At 45.8% G+C, this 21,505-nt stretch overlaps 1 protein-coding gene across 2 annotated transcripts in view; it reads right to left on the reverse strand.

Moving 5' to 3' along the window:
- Positions 1 to 21,505, reverse strand: part of LOC135375704 (titin-like) — a 141,567-nt gene that overhangs the window by 5,869 nt on the left and 114,193 nt on the right. For both annotated transcript variants that reach the window (XM_064608360.1, XM_064608359.1), the window contains 4 exons: positions 11,698 to 11,769; positions 5,053 to 5,167; positions 1,670 to 1,839; positions 909 to 1,048 (listed from right to left, as the gene is read on the reverse strand). In XM_064608360.1, the coding sequence (XP_064464430.1) occupies positions 909 to 1,048; positions 1,670 to 1,839; positions 5,053 to 5,167; positions 11,698 to 11,745 (473 nt within the window). In that variant the 5' untranslated portion in view covers positions 11,746 to 11,769. The remainder of the gene's footprint in view (positions 1 to 908; positions 1,049 to 1,669; positions 1,840 to 5,052; positions 5,168 to 11,697; positions 11,770 to 21,505) is intronic.

Below are 21,505 nucleotides of genomic sequence, written 5' to 3' on the forward strand. Positions count from 1 at the left end.
AACAATTCCTACGCCGTGCTAAAAAATATGTTCCACGGCACTGCGGACCGCCCTGTGAAATCGTCTGCAATGGCATCAGGGTTTAATTTGCGGGCGAGCTCTTTGTGGCCGTACAGAAGCATCACATGGTTCCGTCGAGTTTGAGACATTGTTCAATATCCTTTCATGCGACAGAGACAGAACAACGACCTTTGTTAGAGGAATGGTCAGTGCAATTTTTAAGAGTTCTGTCATTCCTGGTAGAAGGCTCTTATATGGCTGTCGTAATCACCCGAGAAGAGTCCTACAACGTATTGAAATGTTTTCAAGGTCACGACGCAACGCTACTGAGCAACATCGATCGCCATGTCCCGGTGTAACTCGAAGCATCCCGCAAAATTATGTACCGTAAAATTAGAGAGGTACGTGCTGCCGCTTCGCCCTGTGACGAAGCTCCTAATGTGCGTCATACGCTGCAACGGACTAGCCAGTGGGTATCTTTCAACTGCCGGTGATTGTGCGGTGTCGAGTACCTCGTAGTAGCGCTGTCGATACATGCCTTCCGCTGACTGCAACGCCCCGAGGGTTGGGGCAGGATGAGACAACCCGAATTATTGAATTTCTTGCTCTGTGTTTATTTTAGAACGGCTACGTCCGTTCTACACTTACAGGTCACAAGCTGTAGACCCCTGAGGATGTGCCTATGGCTAGTTCTTTTTTTTAACACGAAAAATACAAATGTCATATTCAATGGCAAATTTCTGTCCTATCCTGCCCCACCTTACCCAATAAGTTACTACCAAAAAGTATGTAAGTTAAGATATCGTTACTGCCTTTGAAAAGTTTCTCCGAAAACTATATAAGATAGGGTTACTTGAGTACTACAGTATTTATGCTACATACAAGTCTGCCTACGCTGTTATACTTACACTGGAGCTATAATGCTTGGCGGAGGGGGAGCCAGCGGTGGCGGGTATCTACAAATGATGGTCTTGATTTCGTCCTCTTCCAATTCGAGTGACCGATGAAACCGAACGATGATGTTGTTGATGAACACCCGGGGAGCCTCCTGTAAAATATGTCGGCCATTATAATTGAGGCACATCATCTGAGGGTCCAGAATGATACTATTGTCACGCGCATTCTTGCAGTTCCAGTTGTTAGGATGCATCATGCATCGACAATTATTCCAATTCAGATTTATCCCCATTATGCTACAGTAGCAGCACAACAGACGGGGAGTGCTCAAAAAGCAACAGAAGCTGCTTGACCAGGGTAACAACCCGCGTGTGATGCAAACAACAGCAGAGGTAAAAATACACGAAGTAAAGACTTTGTAATAAAAAAAAAAGAGGTTACTAGGTTACCACAGAGTTACTACTGAGTACTACTGGGCACTACTCACATGGTTGCTGCTGAAAATGGAAAAGACCACAGGAAACGTGACATACATAACACATATTCACTGCTTGTCTTAATGGTAGCCCTATTAACTAAATACAAGTATTACAAAAATGTATCATGCAAGAGAATGTCTGTGTTTGAGATAATAAAATTATTTAAAATATGTCTCGTTGTATATTTTGCAGATTGCTTGGCGTAGTACATGACGACTCTTCCCGTACATTCCCTTTCCATTTTTTTTTTCTTTTTCAGATAATACTTATGTAAATGGTACAAAAGTTCGTACCTGTTTGGTTCCGCATCCCTTGAGGGGAATCCGGAGCTCATAATATTTGCTTCCATCACCATAGAACTTGCAGGGACTCGTCTTGTCGTAGTCGACGTAGGTGATACCTCGGAAGGGTTCGCTGAAGTTGAGCTTCACTACCATTTCACCCGAAGCACACGACAGGTAAGCTGGGAAAACATCATTAGGGGATCAGCTGTGACATTCACTCTGATTCACATTTTTAAAAATATATTATAATGTATTTGTGGAGTGTCTGGATAGTTGGAAGGCTACCTGTCGAGGGTTAGGGCATGCCGAGAGAGGTACCTCAATGCTACAAACCCAACCTGAGCGATCCAATATTCACATTCACACTTAATGTCATTCGTTCGCCGCTACACGTGACCATACAATAGCATTACACCAATATTGCATTCGCCCATCGAATGAATTTGGGGAACTCATTTACTTTTGGTCTGGCACGAATTGCGTGTTCTCAAATTAAAACTGCAGTATCCTTTGCTGCGCTGCTCTCGGAAATATATTTATTTATTTATTTAGTTTTTCAAAGGTTAAAGCTGAAAGAACAATATACAGGTTGTACAAGTTAGTTTGTAATTACACTTGCAGCTGCCCATGCTGCAGCTTCTCTTCAAAGTGGTTTTATGCAGTGTGCACAAAATGCACACAACCCATGTCTAATTCAGTCCCGCCGTGCCTTCGAACAAACGCCATTTCTGCTGAAATTTGAGGAAGAATGCTAGTTCCAAGTTAAATGTTATCCGCCTTCCGTGACAGCGGATGATGATAGCAGACGCCGCTACCCGTCGTCATAACACGTTTTCTATTATACATGCTGGTATGAACATTCACTTGCAATAGTACTTAAAAATGTGTCCTATGAATCGCTATTTGATTACTCTTAAACATACCATAAAACTTTATACATTTTACCTTTACTGCTATCCAGCGCCATCGCCACCAGTCAGGGCCATGTAGCGAGCGCCATTGCGGGATGCAAGTAAACTAAGCTATGGAATCATCGCGAAGCTTTCAGGCCTGGAGTAATACATGTAGCAAAACGACTTCACATAATTTTAGAAGAAGTAACCTTCTTCCCAGACAAAGCCAGTGTGCCCTAATTTTTATCGAATCTGTCTTTAACTTACATACCATCACACGCAGATATGGCGAGAAATCTCGCTTCCATGTTGTTTTCCACCGACTGCTGTAAAGTGGAGGATAAAGCTGTGTGTGTGTGGGGGGGGGGGGGTAGATTCTGGAGGGCGCCTCAAGCTCACGTTGTGATAAGCCTGAGTGCCTAAGCCTAAGTGCTTAAGCCTAAGTGCTTCCGCCGGCGGCTCACAGGTGGTGCCACAATCTACCGTTGTATTGTCGGTTGCGCCTGCGGAGAGGGAAGAATCCGTCGCCCTTGCGCATGCGCTCTGGCTACAGCCTCCCTTGGCTAGAAAACAAAATAGACAAGCCAAGCTGCTCGCCGAGTTGTTCGGTTGTGGTTCTTATTCTGCTGTTGTGCGATGAGTTGTCCGCTTGAGCGTTGAACCGTCTGTTCGTATGTTTCCTCATCCATGTGTGTGTGCCTTTTCTGTGCACCTCATAATCGACGAATATGATTCTTACGAGTCGACCCTTGCATACGTCTTTTGTCGTTTTCACGGAGGCTGCTGCATGGCGCAAGATCTACGAAGCCATGCACTACATGCAATCATGCAAAGCACGCCATAGAAGAACGGAAGAAAATCGACGAACCGCTGGAGAAATGTTCAAGAAAACGAAATCTGTAAGAGCAGTGATTTCGAGCGAGTTGGTGTGGATCAAACGCAGACATGATGCGGAAACAAGACAGGACGCTACATACAGGACTGCTTTATATGCTTTGTGAGCTGCACATTGCGAGTTAACGGGCACATTTCCCCAGTGGGCGCCCCATATGGCGTCACGTTCTTCACCGTGCAAATGCAACCGAGCAACGTGCCAGCTTTGGAAATCTTTGAGTCTGGACGAATCATTTTGGAAGTCGCGGGGAGACACCCTGGGCTGTATTGTCCAATCACTTGTTACTCCCGTTCCTTCACAAATAATTTTTACGGCGACAAAAAATAAAAAAGTGACACTAGCTGAGCAAATTTCGGAATTGCATTCGTAAAAACAATGATTATAAAGCTGACATGAAAAAGAAACGGAACAACCCAGAGAGGAGACTATTCATCCACCCATCCACAGCGCATGCGCGGACGCGCGACTTCTTTCCTCTCCGCAATGCAACGGTAATGTTTCAGGTGGACACAACAGGAGTCGCTGTGGACGAAATAGCGCGAAGGATTCGCATTAATTTTTAAAAATGTGTTTAAGGTACACAAACAGTATGAAGTAAAAAAAATAAAATAAAGAAAGAGATTGAATTCAGCACAAGACGAATTCGGCCACTTCAATCAACACGCCCCTTTCATGGCCACCCTCAGTTCGCCGCAAAAAAAAATAAATAAATAAAAAATTTGCCATTTTTGCCGTGTGCCACGTGGAGCCGATAAATCAAACGTTAAGCTCAAACAAGCGGATAGTGTGATGGAACACGATCTAAGTTAGCTGTCTCCAATGCATTACCCCGCATAAAAGTCACAAGCGCTGACAAAAGGCAGCGCCCTTTTATCAGGTGACCAAGTGCTCAAGCGTCAACGTTGCCCCTGCGGATTTAGTAAAAGCAATAGGAAATAGATTCATGCAGAAGCAGCACTCTCGTATCGGAAACGGACCAGTATTGTTCTGCTGAGAGGGGACCGGCGTTCCATTCTGCGACGCCTCGTGACATCCCTGGCTTCCCGCCAATGGACAACCGACATTCTCCCCCCATCTATGTTGAGCAGAGTTGATCCAACGCTCGCTTTCCGCATGCCACGAAACACCTCTCGTCAAGATGCTGCATTAATCCACCGAATGCGCCTCGATGTGGCCTTTACAACTCAGTGGCGTTACCGTTTCAGACAAGTTGACTCTCCCACCTGCTGCCACGGTGGTGCTCTTGAGGATCTGAAGCACATTCTTCTTCATTACCCCCACTACCAACCTTCCCGATCCGCACTCTCCGAGTCTCTTTGTCAGCAGAAATCAGAAATTGCTTGGTCCCTGGCCCAATCCAGCCCAGCAACGATCTGTGCTGAAAGCTCTTTTGACATTTCTGGACACCATCGGACTTCGATCGTTATTGTGAAGGGGCTCGTTATTTTATTCCCCCCATCCCCACCAGCAATGGGGTAGAGTATCGCCTCTGGCGATGAACCTCCCCATTCTCCAAAGTAAAAAAAAAAAGTTGTTGTGCCTTGAGAGACCGTGAGATAGACACAAGTACCCACTCAAAGCAATATGATGGGATCAAAGCATACCTCGTGTTCGGTTCGTGAGGATCTCGCTGCTGAACTCGTCCGCGACGGCCTTGTGGACGACATTTTCTACGTGGCTGTCATCACGTGTTCCCTCTTGACTCCAACAGAGTTTCACCTACATGAAATCGTAACGTTACCGATGTGTGCATTTCAGATTCATGTTCAAGTGTTCATATGTTATTTGATATTTTCTCATCAACTTAAAATACAGAGGAAAGATCGTGTACGTATGTCGAGTACGGTACGTATGTCGAGTTGATAACCGAAACGTCGCCGCACCAGCACTGAACAGCTGTTTCGGCCTTATTGGGCCATCGTTTGAGTGGGTGGTGTGAGAACGCCACGTAGAACGTGGTGTCCTCCTTTCAGGGCAAGATCCCACCACTGAAAGCCCTATGCGGAGCCCGTGAGGTATGTATCGCAAAATAGGAAACCGAGCCTCATTGGCGGGGATACCTGACGTGATGTCAGTGCTGGATGAGTTGCGGTATTCGCGGTACCTCCTTAGCTGTACAACTTGGAACGCGAGTTTACATCGATAGAAATGTCCTTTAAACTATCTGGCATCATATGTGCCAAAACGTTACAAACCCTTTACCTGAATCAGGAGGTATATACCTCATCCGTTCACGAGAAAAGCACCACCACGCAGTTAATTACGTTTACAACCCTTTCAATGTACCACATTTTGTGGCGAGGGAGATTCGACGTGCGGCTAGAGATGCGAAACCCCGAAAAAAAAACGGAAATTTTGGGAAAAAAAGTTTTTTTTTACCTCGTCTCCGGAAAAAATTACCAAAAATTTCAAGTCGACAAAATTCAAAAATGTAAATTTTCGTGCCTTCGATGCGTTCCAACCCGCCAACAGTGCCTTAGGAGCCTGTAATCCACCAACACCCACCAACTTAGAGCGCCGTCTGGCTGCTCCAAGCGATCGCCATCGCGTTCATATTATGTCGGAGTTCTGGTCAGAGTGGACGGGTTGTTCTAATTTCCTATTACTGAGTAGACAGTAGACTAATGGGATGCTCTGCTCTGCATTTATGCCTAGAGGGTGAACACTACTAAAGTTTCTAGCTCACTGTATGTTGTGCCTTGGCCGGCAATCCTTCGACTCAAGAGTAACCGTGTTTAATTGTTTCCATTTTTTTTTTTTTCGGAAAAAGAACGAAAAAGAGCGTTTTTTTTTTTTTTTTTTTTTCGAGCGATTCAAAATTTCCGGAAATTTAGCATCTCTACGTACGGTGAACTTTTCCTTTGCAGTATGTTGACGCCACTCTCTCCTTTGACAAAAAAGAAGATGTGCAGGAATGTTCCTATCGTAAGCTCAAAAGGTCTCAGCGTGCGGTCACCGCAACGCTCGTGGACGGCGTCGCGTGTCTCAACAACACGGGGAGAAGCATTCTCACGTTCCGCTTTTCCTTTTCTTCGAAATGACACGGATCGAAGAAGACAGGTCGACCTTAACGGAAATCGTCGTCGCGTGTTCTCGCAGCAGTAAAAGGCAGCATGCCGTAGGGCACGCGGATGAACGCGTCTGAAAAGATGTCTCGGGAGCAGAGCGTTCGTTTTGGAAACTTCTCTCTTGACCGACGTGTGTGTGTGTGTGTGGGGGGGGGGGGGGGCACCGCGTGTTGCGCTCGAGACATGCAGCAGGCCAATGATGAGGAGAATGTCCGCGTGATGTAATCGGTAGTCCACATGACCGTCAAATAAAACGACTCGCCTCTGTATGACTTTTACGAGGACTGCAGTGTTTTCGATCTGCCAGTGTTCTGCAGTCTCCACACGGTCCTCTTTATCGTAAGTCTCAGCGAAGTGCAACCTCCATATAGACGTAGATTTCAATATGTCGTAGATGTTACACGTCGGATACCTCTATTTAGAGGATAAAAACGACTTGTAACCTGACACTGTAGGAGCGGTACAAGTTATTTCTGAGTACAACACAAGTCCAGTCGTCGTAACTTATAAATACACCTTTTACGGGGGCGTTGTAACCTCTAAACGAAATCCGCGTCTGACTTTTTCCGTTCGTTCTCCTTTATTTGCATGTAACTTTTATTAAAAGTACTGCTCAAAAATTACAGCGTCAACACGAGAGCTTGAAATCCGTTTCTGTGCATTCATTGGGCGTGTAATGTAGCTGCTCCCTTGCTCCTTCCTGGGCTCTCCGAGTTTCGTGCTCCTGGAGCAGCTAGTAAACGTCAGTTGGGCGCTTGAACAGGCTCACTGTGCTGCCGTTTTTCCCCTTCTTCTTCTTCATATGGGCCTATTTTTCTACTCCCTCTGCTGTGCTGCCGCCTCACGTCCTACGTTCTTTTCCTTCGCTTTCGTGGAAAGGCGGGAAGAGATCACGTGACTCAGCAGGGTACCCCCCTTTTTTTTTGTGTGTGTGTGTGTGTGTGTGTGTGTGCACCCTCCAAAAGCTAGAAAGTGAAGAATGCGGTCGTGTACGATACTCGGAGTACGAGCGTAACCACTTAAGGGTATGAGTGCCATACACTTGCGCTTCGGAGCCGCCACTGAACGCGTCATTGTGTCGTTTCATCTGTATGAATTGCAGATCTTGTCAAGTATTATGAAGCAAGCACAATATTAACTAAATGCGAAGTTACTGCGACCACTTTATCTAGGCCTACCGGGCACCGTATGTTCACTAAAAATTTTCTATAGTTTCGTTTTTGCTGAGCGGTCTAGTCCCAGCCAGCCGTGGGAATCTCAGCCGAAGGCGCCGCCTCGGACACAACGTTGCCACTGGCGCAAAAGCCGAGAAGAGCTGCTAATGACTGCACCATCTACCTTGTTGCTGATGGGCCCTCAGAACATTGATGTCAGTGTTCTTCGCGCCGATTGGATGAAAATCATTTCACTGATCGAGGTGTGACGTTGGAGATGACAGACGTGTCCAGTCACTCTTGTTCGCGTCCCCTTGCTTTTGTCTGTGAATGAGTTGGAGCTGCTCATTATTTACATAAGATTCAAATGAGTTTCGTGAAAAAAACATCACTTCTAAAGCAGGGCGCCGTCGTCATTACAATGGGTACTACCCCCTTTGGGACCTTCAGTGGACATCTTTTAGATAAAAATCTGCCGCCGAAGCGGGGTCATTTGTTGCAATAATTAAGTGGTTTCGGTTTACATGTTGTTGTCGCGGCTGGTCTCGGTTGAGCGCAAAAGAACGATCTTCCACTCTCATGTCCACCAATGGATTTCACCAATGAATTGCGTCCTTTTGCATTTCGCCGGTACCAGCCGTGAGAAAAACATGTAAACCAAAACCAATTAATTACTCTCAGAGAGAACACCATCTCCTACGGACGTCCCAAATAGATCCCAATGTTCATATCCGGTAATGAACCTCCGTGGGACTTCCCTGGGATATTTATAGAGGGATATCCGTAGCCGTATATCCGCGGGAGGTGCGTACTACAAAGCGTATACTTACATCTAGAAAATAAAAGGTAACATTCGCTTGAGATATGTATGCTGCATCCGAGAGAGCTCCTGCATATGTCCGTATCTCCTGGCTATGTCCGCATTGTGGATATTAGGATATCCGCTGCAGAAATTTCATTATTCTGCGGATATCTGTATATCCGTGAAAGTATATTCGATGGACATCCGTTGAATAGAATTTTCTGACTGCAACAAATGACCCGCTTCGGTGTCAGATTCTTCTCTGAAACGTGTCCACCGAATGTCCCAAAAGGGGTAGTACCCATTTTATTGCCAACGGCGCCCTACTTTAGAAGTCATGTTGTTGTTGTTGTTGTTTTACTAAACATATTTGAATTTTTATTTAAATAATGAGCGGCTCCAACCCATTCGCACCGTGCGCAGGTTGTAGGCGGTATCGGACAGACACTAGTTTTTCGATTGGCGTACCGGTTCGGGGATTATTTAGCCCGGGGATTTACCTCAGAACCGTGTTTGACAGATGATGCGCCCCGGGGAATGCATCACTTCATTGCAGTTACTTACATTATTAGGTTACTTTCAACGAAGGTGGTTGCGAGTTACACCTACACGTTACTTTTGTAACATACAGGGTGTTTCAAAAAACGTGTCATTCGGACTTTATAAAAAAACGGGGTGACGGAAAAATACGGGGTAAACGGCATTTGTGTGGCAACTGAATTTGCCATCTTGCAAAAATATTTTCATTTGATTTTAATTAAAATAAATTGAATTTCTTTAATTGAACTCCAAAATTTTCCAAGTCAACCTAACGTTTTTTTAACAGAATTTGAGAGCCCGTAGCGAGCTTAGTCAGATCCACCAAGAAATCCGCTCGATATTGCAAATGGAACTGCCCAAAAAAAGTCCCGAAGTTGAGGCTTCAGAAGTTTCGAGTATTCAACAGCGCACGAAATCAGTCGGAAAAATGCGCGGAGGGAGGACATGCTCCTGCCCCCACGAAGCTAGAACAGTTTATCGCCGGACCAGCGTGCAGCACAAGACGCGCAGATAACAAGGCAGGTGATATTCCACCATACGTTGATAAGCGGCAAACAAAAATGATTCCGCCTCTTTTTTCCCGCCCTGTGTTTTTTCGACCTTCTATCTTTCATGGGGGCAGGAGCACGTCCTCCTCTCCACGAATTTTTGCGTCTGATTTGGTGCGCCGTTGAATACCCGAAACTTTGAAGCCTCAATTTCGAGACTTTTTTTCGGCAGTTCCATTTGCAATATCGAGCGGATTTCTTAGTGGATCTGACTAAGTTCGCTACGGGCTCTCTAATTCTGTAAAAAAAACGTTAGGTTGACTTGGGAAATTTTGGAGTTCAATTAAAGAAATTCAATTTATTTTAATTAAAATCAAATGAAAATATTTTTGCAAGATGGCAAATTCAGTTGCCACACAAATGCCGTTTACCCCGTATTTTTCCGTCGCCCCGTTTTTTTATAAAGTCCGAATGACACGTTTTTTGAAACACCCTGTATACATACACAAGACCAATACATGCAAGTGATAACGCTTGGAATACGCACTAAATACGAACGGGTAATAGCGTCATTTTCATGTTCAACTCCTTATTTATGACCTCATTACTGGCGATATAACATGTACATCGTGACGGGTGTTGTTCCTGCGTGTTTCTTTTGACGCAACTTCCGAGTGCCTTTGAAAGCGACAGTAGGAGTTCTGAACCGTTATGAACGACGAACACGCTGCGCTTCAAGAGAAATGAAAGTTTCCGCTATTAAGACTGAGATCTGCGACATGTATATTGCTCCTAACTTATAGCTCTTTTGACCTTTTTTGACACCATCGGATTTCAATCGTTATTGTGAAGGGGATTTATTATTTCATTCCCCACATCACTACATGCATTGGGGTAGCGTATCGCCCCTTGGCGATGAAACTCCTCATTCATTTGCTCAAAATAGAGTTGTTGCTCTGCTCGTAATTGAACCTCATTCTCTCCCGGTACCAAGTATGGTGTTCCTGGTGCCCATAGGCGCCGACAGCGTGAGGGCTTGAGGCCCCCCACCCCCATCTAGGTAGGCCACCCGCGAGAAGTATACCCAACCGACACTGAATACAAATATTTCGAGGGATACCCTAACCATGGAACGTTTCATGCGAGTGAACACGACGATCCTGTAAAATTTGCGTCTCAACGCGGAATCCTCGACATCCTGCCCGACCTCTGTGTATGAAAAAACAAGGAGGGGGGGGGGGGGGGGCGTTGTGCCCCCTCCAACAGATTGAAAACTCCCCGCCTATGCTTGTGCCTCTTGGACGTGCAAGATTCCTCACTCCTCATCCTGATCACATATAGCCTCTGATATCTCCCCACTCATCTTCATTGAAATAAACTTGTTGTTGATTGTTGTTAGTGTTTGAATCGGGGGCTTAACTCCTCATAAATGCTCCGGATGGCAATGCTTGTGGCAGAGCTTTTTACATGTCCAGTGCATACGCGAAGTGCGGAGTGGGCAGAAATTTCCTTACACACAATGATACGCAAAGTACAACCGACCTTGAGAGCTGTTTCTTTACAAAACGGCTTGCTGACTCTGCGTATATCTGGTAAATGTTGAATGTGTCGTATGAACGCCGTCTATGAAAATATGTGCGCTTGTTTATAGAAGATAGCACGGGAAGATCTTGCCGCAGTTGCACCCCTCTCATGAATAATCATACTAAGCGAATTAGAAAGATATTAAAAGAAGTGGATGCCGATGATCTCGGCTTAACTTAGGGCCTAGGACGGAAGCTATTCCAGCGCCGCACCTGGGAGTCTTTCACCATACGCAAAGATGCCCAGGTTATGTCGCCACAGTAGGAATTGTCTAAATATACTGCTCTGCATTTTTTACCATGCTGCTCATGATACAGAGGAGAACCAGCGGCAGAAAGAAAGTCAAAGACTATTAAAAGCAATCAAAACCCTGGTGCTGGGCCTTAAAGACGGACAGTGGAGCAAGGACACGGAACAGGGGACGACGAAAAAGGGGTGCAGAGGGACAACAACTGCAGTTGTGTGTCGTTTCTCGTCTCGTCGTCTGTCCCTTTTTCATTAGGCCCAGCACTGGGATTTTTATTCTTTTTAATAATGAATGACCAACCTGCCCTGTTTCTAACCTCGTTGAAAGGCAAATATATTTTAGTGTTTAAGATATTCTTCAACATACCGCAACTGCTAGAACGACCACACCTAGCGAAGACGACGACAACTTCATTGTATCCCGCGCTTGTCAGGCAACCTGAAAAGAGCAAGCGCACATATACGTCAGCTCCGCTTCACTTATGAACAAAACAATGGCATATTAATGACGTGTCCAAGTCCTCATTCATAGAACACACGTGCGAGTCGTTGGAACGGGCGATGTAAGAATTGGGACATTAATCGAGCAGCGCAATCACTCAGTAGAAGTCACGATTTTAACGCGTCACGATAAGGCATTATATTGTTCGCTTATTGATTTCAATACTTGCTTCCCGTATTGTAAAGTTCCAGTGCGGCGACCACCGGCTGTTCGGTGCGCCGGAAGCGAATCGTGCGCTCGGCACAGTCTCCGATAAAGTCTGCATTACATGTGCCCAAAATGCCGTAAGCGCGATAGACGAGAAGCAGAAAGCGCACTGTGGTGAAAACGCAGACTGGATCTGTGTGCCCTGGCCTTGATTGGAAACAAAGCGGGGCAAGGTGGCCGCTCAGCGAACCATGGGAACTAAGCAACGCTTACGTATATTACAACCAGTTTTACGTGCTGCCCTGTCCAGCTAGGAATACAAGCAGGATTCGGATTCTTTCGTTTTTATGTCCGGAAAAATCTGCTCACTGTTTTCGCTCTTTATCTGGAATGGAAATATTTCGTTTCTAACGGAACTAACGAGTTCCGGACGTCCAAACCAACTTTATTTGTCATTTCGGAAGAATTTATCGAACTTATATCCACAGCCATTGTAATAGTTTCGGATTGTGCCGGGGTGCCCCTTTAAGACGTAACACACAGAAGGCAAAGCATTGCGCAGGTTGATGCCGCAGTCATAACCAGTTGTTTTCAGTTGAAACCGAAAATATCGAATACTCTACTACGCACCTTCCCACTATAAAAAGGTACACTTTCTTCGCGGAGCGCCATTAAAAGTGACGGTTCAGATCCAAATCAAATGCGAAACACATTATCTCCTACGGTGCCACCATTCCGCATGCTGTCTCTGGATTTGTCGATATAGTAATTTGGAGTAGATTTACGCTTAAGATGAGTCCGCCCACAACCGTGTGGGAACACATGCCGCAGAGTAGGAAATATCGACCACTGGCATTTGTCGAAACTTGGAGAAGACAGATACCGTGGATGCATTGCGCATGTCCAAGATAGAAGCCTCGTCCTGTTCTCAACAAGTAACGACACAAGTAACGGAATGATGGTTACGTACGAGCGTGTCACAGGGTAGGTATTAGCCCATTCACACTCACGTGATACATTTCGGTACGCAGAATTACATTAATGATAATTCTTTACGGCGCTGCACGGTCGCAAGTGAAGGTTGGCCTGTAGGAACAGCAAATATTGGGCACTTTCCATCCTCTTCGAGGTACTGCAACTTCTAGAACACACTTTACGAAGACAAGCAGAGAACAAACCGGCGTAGCACGCCCGAAACAAAGTGTCATTTACAATTATATCGCCCTGTCCCTTGGTTTGCTGAAGGGCACCTTTTGTACACGTAAAAGCTTACAGAAAAGGCCCCCTGCTTTCAACATCAAGATATAACTATGTCAATCCTCATTGCCCATCAGCGTGTGATGCGGCCAAGTTCACTATTTTCTTTCGTCCGTTTCACTCCTTATTAAACCCGCGAAGCAGCTGTGGCCATAAGCGGTGGATAGACACGGACGGAGTGTAGGAAAACGATAAGACTCAGAAAACTGTCAGATGCTAGGTGAGTAACGTGATGTCACGATGCGCGTTAAGTCCATAGGCGCGGATCCAGAGCGGAGGGAGCGCGCTCCTTTTCCGCAGCGTGGCAACTCGGAGTGCTTCTGGCGCTCTCCACCCTTCTCTCCGGTTGCACCCACCTGCACTTTAATTGGACTGCAGACAGATGGATCGGAAGACGCCTCTACCGGAAAATAAGATTGGGTGACACCAAGAGGCGCTTTGCACACGCAACGTGCACACACAACGCTCTCTTGGTTTAAAAACCCGTTAAGGAGAGGCTCCGGAGCGAGAGCGAAACAGAGAATGGAGCGCGCTCAGCAAAGCCGCGACTTCCTTATCGCGACTTCGTTATCATGTGGAATTGCAGCTTTGCGAGTTTGAATATAGACCTAATGATGTGCACGATAACGTTCCGAAACCGTGATAAACCAACCGCCATATTTGTTTCAAGGGGAACATCACGTGCTCACCTTTATCGCATCGCGCTTTCGCACACTATAAGAACAGAAAAATCACCGCATAACGAATTATTGAGCAACCAGAGCTGATAATGCTCTATCTTCTCATCGTTGGAAAAGGGGTGGGGCACAACTGTAACGCAGGGAAAGTGTTACAGAAATGCCGGACTCGTCTTCAGCAAATCGGAAGACGGAGCGAAGAAAATGCTAAGGTGAGGGTCTCAGGGTGATATTTCCAACACAGATATATTCGTACCTTTTTCTGGGCGGTTAAATCGTAGTTTGATCTGAGTGTTCTATGCGGTCAAGTACTGTTCATGTCACGTCGTGACTGGAAGGTACCTGGGTTTGAATCCTGGTGCCGGCTGTGCTGTCTGCGATTTTCCCTGGGTTTTCCTCCACGCTTTCAGACATAGGTTGTTTTCGGCACTTGATTACTTTGTTGTTGTTATTGTGCGCTCCAGTATTCTTTGAATACTTTGTATATGGGCTTCTTGATGGGCTGTTGATTGTCCACACCTGCTTTGGCCACCAAGAGGTGGTTGGCAGTATTTCTAAAAATATATATATATGTTGGCACAGTTCCCTTAGAAGTCGGCCCAGGACGCACATTCGCACATTCCCCTAGGGCGTCAGTCGTGACGTTGCCCACCTCTGTGAGGCCGACAACGGCAAGCGCCTTCACGACCACCACTACTCTTCATGCGGAATGTTTATATCTTATTATATCATCTCATCTGATCCTGGCCACAGTCTGGACGCTGGACGCGTAAGTCAGGCCAACAACGGCACCCCGGTTGGCAAACGGGGCAGGGCAGAGTTTGTTTGTAGAGATAATTCTTAGATCATATAAGCGGAGACATAGGAGGTCGCACGTATAAGTTTTTCCGATCCAGCTATTCCAGCCGTACAAGCCAGCCACTTCTCCATCATTCATTGTTGTTGTTGTTGTTGTACAAGTGAGTACTCTTTTTGTTTTTCCCTTCTTTCTGCTTTCACGCCTATATAGGCGTGCACGAGCTTCGAGAAGTTGTAACCATTTGATGAATTACTACCGGACAGAATGTCTTTATGAAGCCGTAGCGCGGACGACCTTGAACACGCCATTGATATTCCAGCACTGCCTCGGAGGACGCGGACTGCTTGCAATCCAGTCCGAATATGGCAGAAAGGAGTGGGCAGAGCACACCCTGAATGGCCTTGCGCGTTCCCCATTCTTGATTGCGCTGTCTCGTGACATCACATCGGAAGGTCGCTGCTGCTCTCAGACTGTTGCAAACGTTCCAAACATCAGGCTCTAAAAACGGAAAGTCGGTGGGCGGGTAACGTCGAAATTCGTATGCTGTTTACAAATATGTCATGTCGATGACATGCAGATGTTTCACTTCTCTACTATTACACGACGCGAGCAGCTGAGGGCAGTCTTGGGAAGTAATTTATTTACTAGTAGCTAGATACGTAGGTAGTTACTGAAAAATTAACTTTTAACTGTAAATAGCTAGTCTTCGGAGAAAAACAGTTTTAGCTGTACATTTTTCGGTAGCTAATTACCGTAGCTAGTTTTTTTTTTTTTTACGTTTTGTGCACTTTAGAGTCAAACGCTATTTCTTTTCTTTGCTAATGCTTCTTGCACGACACCCGAACAGCACGCAGGACTAAAACAAAAGCGAATAAAAAGAAGCAAGATAGAGGCGACGTCGTGCAGGGAGGAGAGGGAGAGGAAGCCCATGCGCCCATCACACAAGTAACCCAGGGAAAGGTAATGGTAATGGTAACGGAAACAGAAACGGTATATTACTGAAATTGGAGATGGTAACGGAAACAGAAACGGTATATTACTGAAATTGGAGATGGTAACGGAAACAGAAACGGTATATTACTGAAATTGGAGATGGTAACGGTAACAGAAACGGTATATTACTGAAATTGGAGATGGTAACGGTAACAGAAACGGAAACGCATATACGACGGTCCTCCATTACCAGAAACAGAAGCGGAAACGAAAATTATCGTGCGGTATTGAATTCGGGTAATGGCTTTTCCTGTTGTGTGACGACATTTGAGTGATGTTTCATTTTATTTTTGTATTTTGATAACTCCATTCCCTGTAATGTTCTAAATACTACACGTGAGCATGGAAACAAAGCGTAATATTGAATCTCGAGGGTGCATCCCTCGCTTACCTCGTCCCAGTCCTCGTAACTCCATGACATCAACGCCTGACTATACTCCACCAGAGCACGAGGATGACGGGTCTACGGTTTTTAGTTTTGTATTTTTGCTTTTTTTTTCTTCGTCATAGCTATGGCAGTATCATTTACTAGTGAGAGCGCTCGCTTATGAATGCGACATTGGATGAAGGCTACGCCTATCTTGAGTTGCTGGACTCCGAGTGACTGAAGACATGTTCCTAAATTTTGTAAAAAAAACCTTGCAGGATGTGCGCATCCTAACAACGTAAAATTACTTGTGTAGTGTGTACGCGTCACACCAATGCATCACTTGTGCAAAACGAGGTGCTGGCAGAGCCGGACTGGCTGTCCTCCCGCCAGCTCTGTAACAGCCTTTCCATTACCGGAAAGAGTAACCGAAACGTAACGGAAATGTAATTGAAAGGCTGGTATCAGAAACGGATAACAGAAAACGAAAATATAGCAGTCACGAAAATATGTCCGTTACCCTTCCCTGCAACTAACGAACGAAATGTTTGGCATTGGTGCACTGTAATCGGAGACGAACCTCGGTTTGAGGCTACTCCAAAAACATGACGTAATTGAGATGAAGGGTAAATTGGAAATTGTAATATTGTAGGGACCTCGTAAAATAATGCAGGGGACAGCTTGAAACTGAGCGTTTGGAGCAAACCTCGTCACGAGCTGGCCATGGTGGATCAGTTGGTGTCCGCCTATGCATATCAAGGTTGCGACCTCGATTACGGCATGGTACAAGGTGCTCGACAGACCCTGCTCGGCAATGGATGTTAAATACGGTGTGCCGTGTGCTACAATGTCGGCGCACGTTAAAAGTTCACCCACGGACCGTCGCTCACGCAGATAGTATTTTCGCGACGAACTATTATCGGGAGCTAAAAAAAATTAGAAAATTTGAATGTGTTTGCGTAAGCCTGTGGTTCCTTCTTTTGTTTCCTCCTTTCTCTTTTGATTCTTTCCTTTCATTCCTTAGTTTGCTTCCTCTCTTATTCTCTTTTGCTTCTTTTCTTTGGTTCATTCTTTTGCTTACGTTGCTCTTCAGTCTCGGCAGCCCGTCGCCGTCGATAGCGCTCTATTTTTCTTGTCGCCTACTTGGCCCGGCACGTGTAGTTGGCTCGCGCTCCAATGTATACTTTGAATACACACACCCTCAACCCCCCACCCGCAAACTCAGACTTGCCTGTGTATCTGGTACACCGCCAACCTCATCCTCTACACGGCGCGTACTACCATCTGCACGTCTGTCCGCAGATCGACACCGCCGATTTTCTTAACATGACCCTTCTAATACTAAAGAGTTAATAAACATTTCAAGTTGCTCGGCGATGTTTCACAGAATTTTGAACACAGGCTCTAACCCGTGTTCCCCACTTTTTGCTAGCCACTGTCAACCCTTTCGAGCTCGCTTCACTGGGCTGGGGCATGCCAGGTGGCTTATTGCTCGGGCTCAAGTCGGGACCGGGCCGAGAAACGTAGAAATTATTCGGACTGGGGCAGAGCCACGCATGGAGTGGTTTGGCCGGACCCGGGCGGGTAAATCAAAGGAAGGCCGGGATCGGGCCCGGTCTGGGCCTAAGAATGCGGCCCGCACAGTGCTCTAATTCCACTGTTACCCCTCCATTCGTATATGTACACTGTACCCCGCACTCACTCTTTCGCCTAGCGCGTTGTGCACTTCATAGTCAGGTATCTCAAGACGTACAGATACACCGACGAGACAGTACCCTCTATTTATAGGTGATCTGTGCAACGTTTATAGAGGGTATTGCGAATGGGTTACGGGGTAACTTCTGAAATAGAGGGTAAAATTTTTGAAATGTTTACCCTTTATTAGATGGTACTAGATTTAGAGTGATAACATATCAGTGTGCTTTCGTGACGTAACTATACCTGTATTTACATACCGAGCGCTCTGCCGCAAAGTCTCTCGTTTTTCTCTGCGGAACAACCTCGCTCCCTGGTCGAACAACATTTCCTTTCTGCTAATAAAAACACGCTCCCGGGACTCGATCAACCCCTAACCTCCATGCGACGCACGAAACAGGTTGAGAAGTAAATACGAAGTGACACCTTGACACCGTAGCATAAATATTAACTCCGCGAAGATGTTGCACGGAAGGGCCACGTGCATGTTTTATATTTAGCTTCTCTATTGCTCTTCTTCGTTACTCTCTCTCTCTCTTCTGCAAGAATGTGGTTGAATATTCCTCGCCGCACCCTTTAACCCTTCCTTCGTCGTATGACCAGATGAGCTCTAGTCTAGCATTTTCTTGCATTTCACGTCTTTTTCCCTTTCCACGTCTGCCTCTCTTGGGTTCATTTCGCACGTCATGGAGCGGAAAGGGCTTTCAACTTTGTCCTTGCCTTATAAAGTGTGGGTGCATGGAATGGATAGGCTGTCTGCACTCTGGAAACCTCATTCGGGTGATCACTTTTTTTTTTCGCTGAGCAGGAATGATTGCTGTTCTTATGGGAGAGGTATGTAAAAGTAAAGAGTGCCAGTGCGGTGTAGTAGCTAGCGCACTTGGCCGGTAATCTTTTATTTGTCCACTGCGGGTACTTTATACGATGTTGGAAAAGAGTAATGTGCCCAAGTACAAGGTCTACATCTTGAACTTAGGTTATGCTCAGCGCGTAATGAGCTAATAAGTAAAATGTAAAATCGGCTATCCATTTCAGAAGATTGCGATGAAGTTAGATAAACGACCTGGTTTTCAGTATACAGTTATGGGTGCTACTACCGAAGTTTTCAAGTTACATTTCTGGTTTACTGCGCTCTTTTTCTGCGACAGTACCACATCATCATCATCATTTCGGTACACCTTCGTGTGTACCTTGTGTGCTTTTCGCTGATACTTTCGCGGTACTGATGATACGTATATAGAGTAATGGCAATACCATTCCTGAATTGAATACGACTAGTTACTCGCGTTCAGAGCAAGCTTTCGTGATTTGGGTTTAATTCAGCCGAGACACAAAGACGGACAGGGACGGCATCGCCGTTTTGAAAGAGACGTAAACATGTCAACTGGTTCCTCCTCGTCAAGCAGATTCACTGTTTATGCCGTGTCCTGCATCCTGTACAGGCTTCCTAATTGTTCGAGTGATGCGTATGTGGTGGTCCGGCAACCTCCATTGCGAAAATTTCCACAGTATAGTGCTGCGTAAGCACGTTGAGTATCCTTGTGGTCGGCGCATATGTTTGGCAGTTCTCAGCCTTCCCGCGGCATGCTGAAGAGCCACACGGAGATTTTCACGTTTATGGTATTCACGTGATTTGGGGGCCCGAAAGACGTAAGAGGCTGCCACTGCGCCAGAACGCGAAAAGAACTCCAAACTTTGGCCAGAACTCCAAAAGTGTATCGCTCAACGTGTAATGAGGCGCATGGGTTCCCGATTATTAGACGCCCTCTGTCTGTCCACTATCTGTTTGTGCATTCAGACACTACAGGAGAAAGACGCTAAAGTTGTTTCCCGACGCTGTCAAGTTAGTGTTGAAGCCATCTTTCACTTTTCTCTTGCTATCATTGACGCATAGTTTTTGGGCATGACGTCAGTAATGGCGGTTACGGAGCATCACTGAACACCTCAAGTCGGAGACGTTAAGTAATTCATTACGAGTAATTAGGTGAGTACAATCGAGTGCTTTTAGGGTAATTAATTACAGAAATAAAATACTTTCAGGGATGAGTAACTGTAACGTGCTTTAATTACGTATTACCCGTAACATGTAGTCAAAGCATAGCTACTTCCTGCTCTATTCCTACCAATCTAACTGTAAATATCCATCCGCAGTACTTCCTCCTTACTAAACTATCTCTATTACGATCATGTTTCCACTTCGACTGTAGCTGCTGGTTTAGCTTATACATTTTATTACGCATCTAATATGTAAAATATACTCAGACAAGGCGTGGACTCCACATGCAGACATCCATCTCACCTAGTGAAAGATATAAGAGCTTGACACCTGTTTATAGAATTTGTGAAGGTCTGTACATAACTCCTCAAAGTCGAATAACGTGCCAAGTGCCATAGAATTACCAATTTAACACCAGCGTTACGTGTGTTTTGTGTTCCGGTCAGGTACTCTCAAACAACAACGACAAGAACAACTTTATTTCAGGACGATGGGTGGGAAGTTTCATCGCCGGGGGTGACACTCTACCCCATTGCTGCAGGTGAGGCGGGGAATGAAGTAATGGGTCCCGTTGCAATGAGGATCCAAGTCCTGTGGCGTCCAAAAAGGCGAAGAGAGCCTTGAGGGCAGAGCGTTGGTGAGCTGGATGCGACCAGGGGCCAAGCAATTTTGTGAGGGAGAGGGGACGGGAGTCGAGCTCGTTGAGGGATGCGGAGAATACGGAGCAGGAAGGGTGGTAGTGTGGGCAACGGAGAAGAGAGTCAGGTACCCTCTTTTCCGCAGCTCACATAAACATTTATGCAATTAGCCCATTCTGTCGATTCTGCTATGAAGAACTGAAAAAGTGTCCTTTTAAGTATCGTGTCTACGTAATCTGCGTGTTTGCCTACGTAATGCGCGCAGCGTGCACTAACTCAAGAGTAACTTAATCGCATTTTGACGAGTAAATGGAACTATAACTGGATCTATTTTTAGCTTCGGTACTTTTCCCCTAACTAATGTGCTTTCATACTCATGTAACTGTAAGGCAACCACATTTTTTTTAGTAACTTACACGGTCGTCTGCAGTACGCATGACGCTTTCTCGAATATGTGCCCGAACGATAGTCGCCGGCATCGAGTATACTATAGATTCCATTGCGAAGAGCACTCTACAGAATACTCACCGATGGATCACAGTCTGTAGAATCGTCACCATTAAACAAAACAAGTGCCGAATCGCAAGGGTCACTCGTCGGACAACCGGCTTAAGTGGGTGAGGGAAACCTTATTGAATGCGGCGTCTGACACCCTCTTTGAGGTTGAGCAGGATGCCACTGGGCCGTGGCCCACTAAGAAGCTGTGGCAGGTCCTGTATTTAGCCTCACGTTCTAATGATGGGTTTCAGCGACCAAGTGGGTTCGGCCCACAAAGTGGATGAAGGTGCCGACTTGTGATGGACCCAAGTTATAAAGGAGCACCCCCCTGCCTCAACAGAAGACGTAACAAAGCCCTAATACGGCCACAATGTTTTGTGACTGACATGAGTGGAAGCGCAACGACCCCTTGCGGCGTTGGTGTTTCACTAAAGGAACTAAAAAGATTCAAAAGTGGGAGGGGCAACCTTCAAGAGTCAATAATTAGGTGGTTCGGCTCACGGCAGTGCTCGCTGTGATTGATTTTTCTTTTCCTTTTTTTATGTGTCAAAATTTTCTATAGAATATCGTTTTTCTTCTATTTTTTTCAATATCTCTCTTTGCGCC

This window comes from Ornithodoros turicata, unplaced genomic scaffold (genome assembly GCF_037126465.1).
Source record: "Ornithodoros turicata isolate Travis unplaced genomic scaffold, ASM3712646v1 ctg00000916.1, whole genome shotgun sequence".
Taxonomy (NCBI): Eukaryota; Metazoa; Arthropoda; class Arachnida; order Ixodida; family Argasidae; genus Ornithodoros; species Ornithodoros turicata.